The following is a 16,185-nucleotide window of genomic DNA, read 5'->3' on the forward strand; positions in this document are numbered from 1 at the left end:
TCATTGGAAGGCTGAGGAGCGCGTCATTGGAAGGCTGAGGAGCGCGTCATTGGAAGGCTGAGGAGCGCGTCATTGGAAGGCTGAGGAGCGCGTCATTGGAAGGCTGAGGAGCGCGTCATTGGAAGGCTGAGGAGCGCGTCATTGGAAGGCTGAGGAGCGCGTCATTGGAAGGCTGAGGAGCGCGTCATTGGAAGGCTGAGGAGCGCGTCATTGGAAGGCTGAGGAGCGCGTCATTGGAAGGCTGAGGAGCGCGTCATTGGAAGGCTGAGGAGCGCGTCATTGGAAGGCTGAGGAGCGCGTCATTGGAAGGCTGAGGAGCGCGTCATTGGAAGGCTGAGGAGCGCGTCATTGGAAGGCTGAGGAGCGCGTCATTGGAAGGCTGAGGAGCGCGTCATTGGAAGGCTGAGGAGCGCGTCATTGGAAGGCTGAGGAGCGCGTCATTGGAAGGCTGAGGAGCGCGTCATTGGAAGGCTGAGGAGCGCGTCATTGGAAGGCTGAGGAGCGCGTCATTGGAAGGCTGAGGAGCGCGTCATTGGAAGGCTGAGGAGCGCGTCATTGGAAGGCTGAGGAGCGCGTCATTGGAAGGCTGAGGAGCGCGTCATTGGAAGGCTGAGGAGCGCGTCATTGGAAGGCTGAGGAGCGCGTCATTGGAAGGCTGAGGAGCGCGTCATTGGAAGGCTGAGGAGCGCGTCATTGGAAGGCTGAGGAGCGCGTCATTGGAAGGCTGAGGAGCGCGTCATTGGAAGGCTGAGGAGCGCGTCATTGGAAGGCTGAGGAGCGCGTCATTGGAAGGCTGAGGAGCGCGTCATTGGAAGGCTGAGGAGCGCGTCATTGGAAGGCTGAGGAGCGCGTCATTGGAAGGCTGAGGAGCGCGTCATTGGAAGGCTGAGGAGCGCGTCATTGGAAGGCTGAGGAGCGCGTCATTGGAAGGCTGAGGAGCGCGTCATTGGAAGGCTGAGGAGCGCGTCATTGGAAGGCTGAGGAGCGCGTCATTGGAAGGCTGAGGAGCGCGTCATTGGAAGGCTGAGGAGCGCGTCATTGGAAGGCTGAGGAGCGCGTCATTGGAAGGCTGAGGAGCGCGTCATTGGAAGGCTGAGGAGCGCGTCATTGGAAGGCTGAGGAGCGCGTCATTGGAAGGCTGAGGAGCGCGTCATTGGAAGGCTGAGGAGCGCGTCATTGGAAGGCTGAGGAGCGCGTCATTGGAAGGCTGAGGAGCGTGTCATTGGAAGGCTGAGGAGTCTCCCTGGAAGGTCCGATTGCACATTCTGATTGGAATATATGTGGGATGTAGCGGATTGCACCGTCTGACCTGTATAGAGAATATCGGGGGGGTTGCTCAGGGTGACTTCTTCACCTTCCTGCACACCTGTCTGCGATTAGTGTTCCCTATTCCTCCCCGAGTGGCGCATATGGAAGTCTCGGCGGTAACATAGGAGAGTTTCTCTGTGACATCGTTCTTTTGTTTTCTCAGATCACCTGATGGAATCTTCTGTCCTTCGTCCACATTGGGAGGAATAACTTCAAGCGACTGACGCTGGAAACCCGGAGAGCAGGTAAGCGCCTGCCATTGCCCAGCAGCAGAGCCGTGCTCGGAGGTGCATATGAATGAATGATGTTGCTGGTGATCTGGCCGGGTTGGCCGGCTCGTGTTATTGATGTACATGGGCAATACATGAGGGATATATATATATAATGAGGTTGCAACTAAAGTCTATGAGCAGAGAGTGCTGCATGCTAGACAGTCTCTGGGACTGACACCAGGATTTCCATAGGAACCTGTCACTGGATCCAGCGTGCACGAGCAACACAATGTAAATACCCGATCCACATACCTGACACGCTATGCAGTCACATGACAAGAGGTTGTTTTTAGCACCTGCATTACTATTTAACATCTGTTTGCTCTTAACCAGGATGTACCTGCAACTTCCCGGGTGCTACAGTAAGGGGATTGCCGGCTGGATATGTCCAAATATACCAGGAGCCAAATTCGGCACCTGGGGCCCCTCATAATGAGATCTTCTTCCTTCCACCATTACTGACTCTGCTCCTGACCACCTGAGAGATTTGGGTATGTCTGTCCCTGACGAAGAATCCAACAGTCTGTCCCTCATAGTGGGCACAGCAGGTGTACAGACCCGGGAACTCAGCACAGGGATGGTGGGAGCCCCTCATAATGGGCACAGCGGGTGTACAGACCCGGGAACTCAGCACAGGGATGGTGGGGGCCCCTCATAATGGGCACAGCGGGTGTACAGACCCGGGAACTCAGCACAGGGATGGTGGGGGCCCCTCATAATGGGCACAGCGGGTGTACAGACCCGGGAACTCAGCACAGGGATGGTGGGGGCCCCTCATAATGGGCACAGCGGGTGTACAGACCCGGGAACTCAGCACAGGGATGGTGGGGGCCCCTCATAATGGGCACAGCGGGTGTACGGACCCGGGAACTCAGCACAGGGATGGTGGGGGCCCCTCATAATGGGCACAGCGGGTGTACGGACCCGGGAACTCAGCACAGGGATGGTGGGAACCCTGACATGTGATGGGAGGGTCGACTGCCTGAACCCCAGGTGGCTCCTGATGATAGGGTAGAAGATGGCAGCGTGGGAGCCGGAGTGTGGCAGCAGATTTCAGATCAGCGGGTTTGCTGGGTGAATGTGAATTGAGGAGATCCCAGCATTAGGTAAGAGGGGGAAGTGGTGGGTGAAGTTTCTCTTCAACATGAGAGAAAACTCTTTCCACTGGAATGTCCTCGTCACTGTTTATATCTTTGATTTGTGTTTTGTTGGCACAGCCTGTATATGGTGTCTGCCAGCGACTGCCGCCTATTGTTGTCACAGTATGAGATATGCAGCATTCCAAATCACACATGAGCCCGGCGGGTATATTTGGCACTTCTGTGAACACAACGCAGTGTGTATTTAAAGGCTGGACGGTCCAGATGCTGCAGATAGAATTCGGACCCCCCCCCCTCTGGCCACAATGGCTCGCCCTCCAGCTGCAAATTGTGAGCTGGACCGTTTTGGCTCAGTACATGGTTTTAGGAAAAAGGCCATTGAGAAGTCTGAGTTTTGCTACTTCCAATGGGAAGACTTTGAAGACTTTCCTCTTAACAGTTGAGTGGAGTCTTTGGGATGGGAAGTGAATGGAAATCCCCCAACTGGGGACACAGCAGGAAATGGGGTTTTATCATTTCTCAATTCTTTCCAAAATGTGAAGAAAAGTTTTAAGCTTTAGATCCACTTTAATGATTATGTAAGCCTAAGGCACACTATATTGGGAAAAGTATTGGGCTCCTCCCCCTCCAAATCATTGGATTCAGGTGTTCCAATCACCTCCATGGCCCCCGGTGTATAAGATGAGGCACCTCGGCATGCAGACGCTTCTTCAAATATTTGTGAAAGAACGGATCGCTCTCAGGAGCTCAGTGACTACAAGCGTGGTACCGTGAAGCAGGGCCGGACTGGGACTAAAAATAGGCCCGGGCATTTTAGACCGAGCAGCCCAATCATGTGGCCACCAACAGGCCCCACCCCTCACAACAGGGGGCGGGGCCAAGCACAGAAGCGCAATCGAGGGGCAGGGCCGGCCACTAGTAAGTACCGGAGGGCTACAGCTGACGCACAAGCCTTGCTACAACCAATACACAAACCTTGCAACAATGTAGGAAGCTTGCTATAGAGAATATCTGTACAAAATAAGTCAAGGCAACTGGACTCGCTGTATTTTACTTGAATACGTTTCACTAGTCCTCATCCTCGGCGCTCCTTGTCATCTTCGCTGCCCGAATTGGAGCTCCTGGCCTGCACAGAGTCCTGACCTCAACCCGATACAACACCTTTGGGATGAATTAGAGACTGCGAGCCCGGCCTTCTCCTCCAACATCAGTACCTGACCTCACAAATGGTCCAACATCCCCATAGACACACTCCTAAACCTTGTGTACGCCTTCCCAGAAGAGGCGGAGCTGTTATAGCGGCAAGGGGCGGAGCCAACCCAATACTGAACCCTACGGACTAAGACTGGGATGCCATTAAAGTTAATGTGCGTGTAAAGGCGTCCCAATACTTTTGGCAATATAGTGTATGTCAAACCACATAATGGCGATGCCTACCCATTGCCCAAGCTTGCCGTTTAGATTAAAAATTTTAAATAATGTTTATATAAGTACATGACCGCTCTGTCTGCTGTAGAGACTGTGGGTTGAGTCTTAAAACGATGATCAGTGTAGGGCATCAATGCCAAACTGGAATTCTTTAGCAGAAGACTGAAACAAGCGTCCTTGATTGGACATCCTTGAGGTATAGGAGGGTGATTGGCATCCCTTGACCCTCCCTGTCTACAGCCATGTGCAAGTCAGTCTCCAGCTAGAGGTGGGCCGGGAGGTGGTGCTGCTTGTAGACTACTAATTTATAAATCTTCCACCCAGCCAAACGCTGAGTGAATGTCACTCACACAACATTCCCACCACTAGATGGAGAATTCCCTATGCTCCTTGGCTCCAGCTAGTGGCAGCGGTGTGGTGTGAAGGGCATTCACCCAGCATATGGCTGGACTAGGGTTGCCACCCATCCGGTTTTCACCCGGGCAGTCCGGTTTTGGAGTCTTGTGTTCGGGTGTCCAGTCAGCGGACACAAAACACTAAGTGCCGATACCGGGACTTTACATTTTCTGACAAATGCGGCTGTCTGAGGATCCAGCAAGCGCGATCTCGGGCAGCCGCATCTACCTGAAACTGGATCTTCCTCTGAGCTGTGGGCGCCTGCAAACAGACATAGGCTGCTCGCACATCGCCTTCTCCTCCTCCTCATTCACCTGAGTCGCACAGCCCACCTGAGAGGAGTCGCACAGCCAACCTGCGAGGAGTCACAGAGCCCACCTGAAAGGAGTCGCCCAGCCGGCCTGAGAGGAGTCGCCCAGCCGGCCTGAGAGGAGTCGCCCAGCCGGCCTGAGAGGAGTCGCCCAGCCGGCCTGAGAGGAGTCGCCCAGCCGGCCTGAGAGGAGTCGCCCAGCCGGCCTGAGAGGAGTCGCCCAGCCGGCCTGAGAGGAGTCGCCCAGCCGGCCTGAGAGGAGTCGAGAGTCGCCCAGCCCACCTAAGAGTGCGCACAGTACACCTGAGAGCTGAATAGCCCACCTAAGAGCCCACACAGCCCATCTGAGAGGCCACATAGGGCACCTGAGACCCTAGAGACAGGGCACCAACCCGGAACCACACAGACTATGTAGCTTCATAATATTTTGTATTGCTGTATAATGTATTGCTGGGATTTGTAGTCCTCTGTGAAGAAAAGGTGGCAACCCTAGGCTGGACAGAAGATGTATGATTAGACTCCTTAAAGTCTGCTGAATGCCGTATGAATGTATGGGGTCCTGCACACTGATACTGCACAATCATCAGATGGCTCCATAACAAAGAACCACAAAGTACCCCGGTCTTCTCTTTGTTGTCATCAGGGAGGAAGTAGAAGCTGATGGCGGCATCACCAGGTACCGGTAATTTACAGTTTAATATGGGTTTACTGACACTTTAAAGAAGAACTATGAGGGGGTGATTTTCACTCACCTCATAATCTGAGTTGACCTGTGACAATGAAACTGTCACAGGTCGGCTTAGTAGATCGGGAAGTGAGCGAACACATACCGGCGCTCGCTCACTTCTCGATCTATGCCTGCAGAGAGCCGTGAGAGGGACTGGATTCCCGCCTCCCCTGTCCGATCCTCCAGCGCTGACTGGCGGAACGGACAGGGGAGGGGGCGGGTACAGCTGGCTCTGCTTCTAGATAGGCGGAGCCAGCTGTCACTCACGCAGCTGGGCGGATCCCGGCACAATTGTCGGGATCCGCTTCAGCTGCGGCGTCTCAGTGTACCGCGAGCTACAGCTCCCTATATACTGAGCTTAGGGTGACGGGAGGACGCTAGTTTGTGTCCTCCCGTTACCCTAAGGAGAACTATGGGGAAAAGCCCTGACCTCATAGTTCTCCTTTTAAGTTCCAGTCTGAAATCATACCAGTCCTCGATAATGCATCTTTGTGTATTGTTCTCTTCATAACAGATGATATAACCGCGCCGTAAACCCTACAGCCTGATATGCCATTGCGTAATGTTTGCTACTTTGAACTCTAGAATAGCTTCTCCGACGAACCGTGAAATCTCCAGTCACAAGCGAAGGGTGTTAATAATTGTTACAGTATGTGGAAGTGAAATGCTGTATAAGGTTTACGCTCGGCTCTGCTGACAGCATTTCGATGTTGGATAGACACGGAACCCTCAAGATATCCGCAGAGTTAGACATTTATATCATAGCGTCAAAATACAAGCTTCAAACGCTGAGATCACAACCAAGCTTTGCCCGTCACTTCTATTACTGATCCTGGTTGTCCTCCCCCCCCCCTCCCCCCAGGCAACGTCTTACCATCATGGGTGTTCCAGAGAAGTTCCAGTTCGCCATAGACCGCGGTGGGACCTTCACAGATGTGTTTGCGCGTTGTCCGGGGGGTAAAGTTCGTGTCATGAAGCTGCTGTCTGAGGACCCAGCAAACTACCAGGATGCCCCAACGGAGGGTATACGACGAATCCTAGAGGAGGTAAGTGGCCCTTGGTTCTACAGTTTTGTCTGTATGAGTATATGTGAGAGCATCAGTGAATGTCACCAGCTGAACGCAAATAATGTTATTAATACGGACTGATATTTTAGAAACTGTAATCGGGGCCGGTTTCCCCACAAGGCCACCGAGGCCCGGCCTCGGGGCGGCAGGGAGCAGAGGGGCGACAGCGGTGTGGAATCCCCCGGGACATTCAGTGCCGGGCGGTAAGTTGTTTTCTACATTTAGCCCTGCTTTGCACAAGCAGGGCTAAATGAACAAACAATAATAAGATAAAAAAATTATTACAAAAATCAAAAAGTAAACGATAAGATAAATTAAAAATGTAAAAAAATTAAAAAGTGATAAAGTATAAAAAAATAAAGAAACAATAAAAAATAAAATAAAAACAACCCTGCCGCCCCTGCCATCCGGTTGCCATTCTCCACCATTGATGGGGGTGGGGGGACACACATTGTGGAACCTGGCCTTGGGGCAGCAGGGAGAGTAAATCCGACCCTGACTGTAATCTCATTTATTTTAATTTTCTTCAAACCTTGAGCGGTTACTGTGCTTGATTTCTGTATGTACATGTGAGCCGTTAACTGTCCTTTGCCTATGTGGGTCAATGAAGCAGGTTTACTGTTGTCCCCATCTAGAATGTTTTTATAAAGACAAATTGCCTGAAAAAAGAAGGTTCCTAATACTTGTAGGGCCCTCTAGAAATAAGCAGGCTTAGTCCTCTTTAGCAGGGAGGGTTAGGGGTAGAGAGAGGGTGATGGTTCAGAAGGAGGGGGTGGGGTGCTAGTGCAAAAAACAGAAGCTTGGGCAGCCCTGTGGAAAAACTGGGGCTAGCTGTAGACCATGTGAAGTTCTATGCTGCCCCTTTTTTAGTGGGGCTTCACTGTCTTCCCTGGTAGGGAATACCTGGATAGCTATAAATGGCAGAATGTAGAAGAGCTTTGAGTAAAACACTCCAGCAGTGGGCCATGGGTCTAAACTAGAGCAGCAGAATCAATCTATTCATAATTGTTGGATTACTACTCATCACCACCCTGCATTACTAGGCCACCTCCCGTTTCCCAAACAGAACCGGTCATGTCTCCGCTCCCCAGGGATAGTGATACCCTCCATTCCATAAGAATAAAGAAGAGACCCAATCCAACTTCTTATTTTAGGGGGTTATTCACAAAAGGGCAGTAGCGGAACTACCACCATAGCGACCGATGCGGTCGCTATGGGGTCCGCGGCACTGGGGGGGGCCTGCTTGTGTGGGCTGAGGCAGCGGGGATCCGAAAAGAAATGGCGGCGGGGGAGCCGATTCGTCCTGAAACTGACAGGAGGACAGCGGCTCCGCTCTCCTCCCCGCCTGCCGCTCGATCATCATGATCCAGTGGCACACTCGATCACGATGATTGAGCAGCAGGTGGGGAGGAGAGCGGAGCCGCTTTCATCCTGTCAGTTTAAGGAAGACAGCGGCTCTGTACGGGGCCGCGCGGAGGATCGCTAAGTATCAGTGATATTTACCGATCCTCTGTGTACAGCACAAACACTGGAGCGACCGTCTGATCACTCCAGTGTTTGTAAATAACTGGGGACACATAGCGCTATGTGTCCCCAGTTATGAATGAACAGGATGTGATTTACATCACTTCCTGTTCATTCATGAATTTCTCAATGGGGAGAAGCACTCCGTACAGAGGCTTTTCCCCATTCAGAAACTGAATACAACATTTTGCTATGGGGCCCTGGGATTTCTCGTTACGCCCCCTGGGTGGTGACCTAGTATTGCAGGGTCCTCCTGCTTGGTGGTGATGAGTAGGGTCCCCCTTTATGTACTACACGCCATGCGGCTGCACAGCATGATGAATGGGTTCGCGTTAGGTGTTTCCCAAAATTTGGAAGACCCTGGAAATGTTTTGTTACTACTTTCCTCATTTGTGAATGGAATGCATGGGAGCAAGGAAGAGTGAGCAGAGGCCTGGAAGGAACCAGCTTCAGGAGAACCTTCAATGGCAAGCGTGTGTTCACTTTAAGTAAACAAACATTGCGCAGTGGATGTGCTGACTCTTCTATGAATGTTCGGCTTTGTTATTAACCATGTACAATAATCTTTGTAAGTGGCTCTTCCAGGGATCTCAAGTCTCCCTGATGTTCAGGGAGTCTCCCTCTATTAGATAGCGGCTCCTTGAGGTCTGCGAGAGAGGCATTTTCTCCCTGAAAGGATTACTCTGAGTAAACCTTTCCGGTAAGAGATCAGTGGGTAAAGTTTCAGAGTGAGCTTGCCTCCTGGAGGAAGGTCATGTGATCTCTAGAGTAGCCTCAGAACGAGGCTTGCCTCCTGGAGGAAGGTCATGTGATCTCTAGAGTAGCCTCAGAACGAGGCTTGCCTCCTGGAGGAAGGTCATGTGATCTCTAGAGTAGCCTCAGAACGAGGCTTGCCTCCTGGAGGAAGGTCATGTGATCTCTAGAGTAGCCTCAGAACGAGGCTTGCCTCCTGGAGGAAGGTCATGTGATCTCTAGAGTAGCCCCAGAACGAGGCTTGGCTCCCAGAAGGAAGAAGCTACTTGCTGCACAGAGAGGGCGGACATAGACTACTATTGAGAGCAGGTACAGGCACTGAGATCTACTGCTGCAGGGTTGAGAGAGTGCTGTTTACCCTTTGTGGATAATATAGAATCAATTATATGTCCTGGTTGTCTAGTTATAGAGAACATTTATTTCATTTGCTGCCCATAGCAACTAGTCAATGGTTTATCGGGGACTTTACTCCTCAGCGTTTTTTTAAAAAGGTCTCGGGCTGTCTAATAAATTGTGACCTTTACACTGACAGATACTTGAACATCAATTCACAAATCTGATGTATATATAATTATTATCATTATAATTTTTTTTATATTCTGACGACGGCCGCTGTAAAAAAAAAAAAAAAAAATAAGAAAGGGCACCTCCCTGAAATGAGACGGGAACCTCCCTGAAATAAGGTTTTGCAGGTTGGGATGTCTGCTCTTCTGACAATCACATTTAGGCAGATGTTCAGCAAGTTTACTTGTTGCACGATCAGTCCAATAGGTGAACCCTCTAGGGGTAAGAAATCTATGAAATCCTAAGAAGAATATGGCAAGTTAATATGTCCAGTGCTTGTATTAGTGATTCGGAGAGCGGGCTCTACTCTTGGCCTAGGCGTTGTTGTTCAAGGAATCTAATGCAGGTTTGTCGTACAGGAAACGGGCTCTCTGTTCCCTCGGGACCTCCCCTTGGACACTCAGCAGATCGAATGGATCCGGATGGGGACCACCGTGGCCACCAATGCCCTGCTGGAAAGAAAGGGGGAGAGGATCGCTCTGCTGATTACGAAGGGCTTCAAAGACCTTCTCCACATCGGGAACCAGGCCAGACCCAAGATCTTTGACCTGGCAAGTTCACCATTTGTTTCTACATATAAAGTATTATCCAAGCAGCCGAATACATGCCGCACAGAATGTAGTCCGCAATCTAGTATTTAAAGTGTTTTATAGCAAATATACAGCAAAAGGTTTCCCAGCACACTCACCAGCATGCAAAGAAAAAACTTTTCTCACCGCTAAGGTTAAAAACAGAGGTTTGGATACACGTAGGGTTGCCACCTGTCCAGGATTCACCCGGACAGTCCGGGTTTTGAATGCTGTGTCCGGGTTTCATGGCAGCAGAAACCCGGACACAAGATGTCAGGCAGACGGGGGCAAACAAAATTAAGATAGGGGGCTACTGGTCCCCCCACTGAAAATAGTCTCAGCTGTGATATTTACATATGAACAAGCCGCGACTCATTCTCCCCCAAATAATGTCCGCCCGTCGCTAGAGTGTTCAGGTTTCGCTTGAAGAAAAGGTGGCAACCCTAGATACACGTCTTCTGCAGAACATGTGAAAGCCGCACAGCCGCGCCAAGGCACCTCTTATAGTGCGGTCCTAACTATAAACTATGACAGTCTCCATCTTGGAGCACATGGAGCAAAATATCAAATTGGGTGCAGGTTCGCCAGGAGGCAGCCCAACCTCCTTAAAGGCGCAGGGACACACAAGGGACCCCGCACATCACAACGGCAGCTGAGACCCTGTTTTATAGCAAATAAAAACACGTTCTGTACATCTCTCTCATACATACACATTTCCCGCGTTCTTTCTTTTTAAATATGGAACAAAACCTGAGGATCTGCTAGAAATGCCCTCACCCCCTAATTACTGACAACACAGTGCTTCTCCTGTACTGAAATAGCAAGGAATGGTGTCAGCCCTGCCCACTTACCTTTTTTCTGAAGTACAAAACACTTACCTCTTTCTACCGTATAGGGTGTAATGGTTCTGTTGTCCAAGGGGAGATCTGGAAGGGCTGATTAGACTCCTTTGGTAACAGACACAGAGACAGAGAGCACAGGACCTAGGAAAGGATTTATGGCAGGATCCACAGGTATTTTTGCACTTCTTGAATTGACATAACAAACACCTTAAATTATATGTTTAACAGACCACAAAGGAGCACAAAAGAGAAGTTCATTGTTGGGGGTTGACATGGACTTAGAGATACTTGTATGTGCAAGTAAGCAGAGGCTCAGCGCACCTAAAACTGAAATGTTAGCATTTAATAATAGATGAAGGTTTTCTGTTGGAGAGATCTCGGGACGGCACAGCTGCTGTGGCCATTATGAGGGGTCCTATTCCTCCAAATAGTCACTTTTTGGGTGGGCTGACACTTTATTAGCTATCCCTGGGCTATGGGAAAAGTGAGTTAGTATTAAGCTGGCCATACTCCTACAGATTATCTTGCTAGTCGGCCCCGCTGGCTCTCAAAATACCTGAACACTCTGATTAGTGATCGAGTGCCCGACATTTCATAGGGGGTGACTCCAAAATGACTCTCAGTCATTTTGGTGTCACCCCTCCAATGGTGGCACCCGGGTGCGGGCCGCACCCCCCTTGTGACGTCACTGCTCCAGCCACACAGTTGAGCGTAGATGGAGGAATCTGTTGCACGTTTTCCATCTGACCACAGAAAATCTGCAGATAATCTCTAGGTGTATGGCCAGCTTCAGGCTGCAATGAGGTTACAGAGTGGCTGGCTTCTGGAACCAGGCAAGATGGCAATTGATAATATACCGTTGTCTGATGTCACAGAGCAATCAGAGTTTATGTTCCCTCCACTACGTGCAACTTTAAAACATAGGAATGCAAAAGAACAACCAGGCACAGAGGTCCTTCTTTCCCTAAAGTTAGAGATGATCTCCTCCGAATCCGGAAGGGACATGGGGCCACCTGCGCAATCGGCTGCGGGCCGGGACATTCCACACCCTGCAGCTACACATAAACTGACCTTGTATGCTCACATGGCCCCATTAGGTCAAAGTCATTGACCAAATGTAGCCATAGAAAGTCAGTGACATCCCATCATCCCATCCCTTGGCTTATGTGCAGCGGTGGTCGGTGGACTCCAGGCCACAGATGATTGGGCGCCCAAGGGAGGAGCATCAGAGGAGCTCAGGTTTGGACAGGACCTGAGCTCATCCCATCCTTCAACTCAATGTGAAGGCAATACAAGAACATTGTTCACCATAATCACATTTCTATCCCCCCAAAAATAAATGCTTCATACCATTTTCTAGGTGTTTTTGTGACCTTACAGACTTCCTTGAGGTGTCTCTTTTTTGTACATCGCATGGGAGCGTTACAGTTTAGTGGGCAGGCGGTTTGTGATGGCACACACAATGTGGAAGTACTTTCCCTGTCTGTGTACGCTATGAGCAGCTGCAGTTTGATGTTGAGGCTCTTGCTGGAAACTGCTGTCAATCCACCCAGCAGGTTGGGTCATGGCACTACACTGACTATGGATGGTACAGGCACGCCTGCCTCCTACAAGGAAGCATTGATACCCAAATTGACTACGACAGTATAGATCAGGGGTAGCCAAATTCCGGCCCTCCAGCTGTGGGTGGAACTACAAATCCCATGTGGCATTGCAAGATTCTCACAGCCACAGACATGACTCTCGAAGAGGGATGCATCATTGCATTTCTAGTTTCACCACAGCTGAAGGGCCGGAGTTTGGCTACCCCTGGTATAGATCTGCCTCCATGCCTGCCGTGGTCAGATTGCAAGGAAACAACGGGAACTGGCAGGATCACCAGGTATTTGGAAGCCATCTTAGAAATAAAAACCGCTCATGGTACATTCACAACCATCTACATCAGGGGTAGCAAACTCCGGCCCTCCAGCTGTGGTGGAAATAAAAATCCCATGAGGCATTGCAAGATTCACACAGCCACAGACGTGACTCCCGGAGAGAGATGCTTCATGGCTCTGGAGATCTGGAGTTTGGCTACCCCTGATCTACATGGACAAACAAGACACATTTATGTCAAATACAATTTTGGGGTAACTTACAGTTTAACCTTTTGGCCTCTCTCACAGGAGGTCCGGATGCCGGAGGTGCTGTATGAAGAGGTGATAGAGGTGGAGGAGAGGGTCGTCCTCCAACAGTCTGACTGTCAGCTTCCCAAACACCCTTCATTGAAGACCTTCATAGGTGAGCCGTACCATTCACAAAGAACTGTATAGAAGTAATTATTTCTCCTGTCCTCGTGCCGACATTAAATTGGAAGCAGGCGTTGGTCTCAAACCTGGAAATAAGCTAACTCAATGGTTGGGTCCACCATGCCGCCGATGCTGCTCTCTCCTGTCTAAATTTATAGCCGAGATCCTGGAAGTATGAAATACAAAGGCCTTGGTTGGCTGGTTAGGCATGGATAGCCAATCAATGCCTCCACCTCTTACATTTCCAGTGTCATGACTGCAGGGTTTGAGATGTGTCAACTTAGTATTCCTCTCGCTGGTAACAACAGGATCACTCAGGAGAGTGCTCAACCTGCTCCTATGGCAGTGGTCCCTTACTAGCTTAAATCTCCCTTGCCCTGTGTGGGAGGAGCATCACCTTGCTGGTTCCACCACTGAAGGAGTGACGCTCATTTCTACTCTGTCTAGGGGATGATCTTCAGCTGTCCGTCCAATAGCACAATAGCACTAACCGCCCTTATAAGGCTGCTGACAGTACAGAAGCCACAAGAAATCTGACATCCAAAATTTTGCATGTGCTTCAACTAGGTTTCTTTCATATTGTCCTGACAGGCACCTTGGCACACACCGCTGCCATTCCTCTAGTATAATGAGCCTGTAGCGTAGAAGGAGGGGAAAGACCTGAGGACATGTAGGTCACCTGGATGGTTTTCACTATCCATGGAGACGGAATTCTAAAGGGAGGACAAACAGGTTCTCGTCTTGCCTGACCTGAGCAAACCTGTCTAAGTAGATCTGTGAGCTATGCATCGTTACCAGCCTGGCCACTCTCACTCTCCATCTGTAAAAGAACTTCAATTTTCCCAGTAGATGTGGAACTTTGACGCCACCTTGGGAAGAAAGGCGGGAACTGGTCTCGGGATTGTCCTGTTTGGAAACCTCAGGCAGTATTGGTCTTTGGAAGATGGAGCATGCAGTTCTGGAGCATGCAGTTCTGAAACATGCCTGTCACCAAAACCACTGCCCTTAAAGTGAGATACCACAAGGAGCGAGATTCAATAGGTTGAAAAGGAGATCTCAAGGCCTTCAGCACAAGCAATAAATCCCATTTCTATATAATTTTGATAGGTCTAATCTCTCAGCTACACCACTCAGACAGGGTGGCGTTATTATTGATTAGCTTGGTTATAACACACTAGATATCATTTTTGGCCAATCACTAGCATGTTAGCTGCTCCCAACCACATGTGTTTGGGAGCCATTTTAATTGTATGCAGGCAGCACTGGAGCCAAGCGAACCTAAAGTCCAGTCTTTGACTCCAGGAAGTTGCATACACACACACGCAAACATATATATATAATTGTTTTTATTGCTGGGAAATTAAAGGGAATGTATGGCGGTTCTTTATTTTTTATATTAATTTGTGATTTTCTCAGGTAGCTATTGCATGTAAATGGTTTGTATTATAGCCAGTCAGCAGGGGGCGCTGTAGACTCACTAACGTGTTTTCCGGGCTCTCCTTGGCTCCTCTGCTGATAGAAGCTTGCTGCTGTTCTAAAGGAATCAATAGTTGGTAACTACACACATGTGAACACTTCTTGTCCTCTATATTGAATGGGTTTCACGACATGCGGCCCAGGATCATAAACAATCAGTCTATGGAGGCTGCAATACTACTAAGTAGGATCCTGTCTGGGCAGTAAGCAATTATGGCTGCCCCCATGTCCTTATCTACAATGTAATTGGAGGTTCTAATACATGGGCACTTTCTTATATGAAGCCATCATGTCTCTAGAACTCTTGGCTTACTATTCTTCTATGTTCAGGTTCCACAGGGGACTCGCTGGAGGTCTGGGAACCGCTGAATCTGGAACATCTGAAGATCAAGCTGCAGGGGGCGCTGTCCCGTGGGATTCGCAGCCTGGCGGTGGTCCTAATGCACTCATACACGTGAGTGGAGCACAAACGCCCATCTACCGATATCTCTGCTGAAAGCTGTCATTGCTTTTGCAGATCATGGCTGGTAGGAGAGGCCGGCAGGCAGATCATGGCTGGTGGGAGGTGCCGGCAGGCAGATCATTGCTGCTGGGAGGGGCCAGCAGGGTGCTGTACATAGCTTCCTAAAACCATCGCACCACCGCCTTGCCTCAGTACACTCAAGAGCCCTCAGCCCTGATGCAAGCAGTGGGCTGGTTCTTTGGTGGAAGTAAGCAAATATTTAAATGTGTTTGTGGTCCATTACAACGCAAGTGGTTTGGGGTGCAATTCAAGATGAATGATACTGCGGTATATTTAGTGTCTTGTAAAATAGGTGTATTTGCCAAGCAAGGACATGAAGGGGCCCTTTCAGTGGCGGAACTACCAGGGTCGCAGCGGTCGCATATGCGACCGGGCTCCGGCGTTAGCATAACAAACAGGGGGCCGATGGTGCGGCAGCCAGGCAGTGGCCAGCGGGTGGGCCGGGCAGAGAGAACAACTAGCCAGAAATGCGGGCAAATACTGGGGCAGCACTGGGGCCTCAGCCGTGAGGACCCAGCAGCACCCGCCTGATGCAGAGACCCGCCTCGATGTCCCCGCACGCTAGTGTGTTTTACAGCCTCCTGCAAGAGCTTCCTCCAGCTGTGAGAACAAGACAAGAGGACCGTGACATGTGAGGTAAGTACTTGCCACTATAGAACATGGCTGAAACTGACTATATTCTATTCCATGTTCTATAATGTCATTGTACTACTAGGAAACTACAAGTCGGCCGTTCAGCTGCGACTTGTAGTTCCCTGTATGATAGAAGGCTGTTTTAATGACTGTCCTCATGAAAGTACTAGTAATACAATGTCATTATAGAAACATAGAATAGAATATAGTTGAATTCAAAAGTTACTGCCCTATAGTGGCATTGTATTTTCATGAGGAAAGTAATTAAAACAACCTTCTACCATACAGGGAACTACAAGTCCCAGCATGCACTTACTGTCCCTGAACAACTCTCGCATATCACGCAGGGAACTACTGCAGGGGGCTTGCATGCTGGAACTTGTAGTTCCCTGGGTGATTTATGTG

At 50.0% G+C, this 16,185-nt stretch overlaps 1 protein-coding gene across 2 annotated transcripts in view; it reads left to right on the forward strand.

Moving 5' to 3' along the window:
• Positions 1 to 6,352: 6,352 nt before the first annotated feature.
• OPLAH (5-oxoprolinase (ATP-hydrolysing)) overlaps positions 6,353 to 16,185 on the forward strand; it is a 42,122-nt gene continuing 32,289 nt past the window's right edge. Inside the window, exons 1-6 of one of the 2 annotated variants that reach the window (XM_018573269.1) lie at positions 6,353 to 6,587; positions 9,809 to 10,000; positions 13,026 to 13,101; positions 13,217 to 13,225; positions 14,270 to 14,287; positions 14,955 to 15,078. In XM_018573269.1, the coding sequence (XP_018428771.1) occupies positions 6,420 to 6,587; positions 9,809 to 10,000; positions 13,026 to 13,101; positions 13,217 to 13,225; positions 14,270 to 14,287; positions 14,955 to 15,078 (587 nt within the window). In that variant the 5' untranslated portion in view covers positions 6,353 to 6,419. Of the gene's footprint in view, positions 6,588 to 9,808; positions 10,001 to 13,025; positions 13,141 to 13,216; positions 13,226 to 14,269; positions 14,288 to 14,954; positions 15,079 to 16,185 lie in introns of both variants that reach the window. The other variant, XM_018573268.1, reaches the window with a different exon arrangement.

The sequence above is a fragment of the Nanorana parkeri genome, unplaced genomic scaffold (genome assembly GCF_000935625.1).
Source record: "Nanorana parkeri isolate BGI_ZX_2015 unplaced genomic scaffold, ASM93562v1 scaffold2308, whole genome shotgun sequence".
In the NCBI taxonomy this organism is placed as follows: Eukaryota; Metazoa; Chordata; class Amphibia; order Anura; family Dicroglossidae; genus Nanorana; species Nanorana parkeri.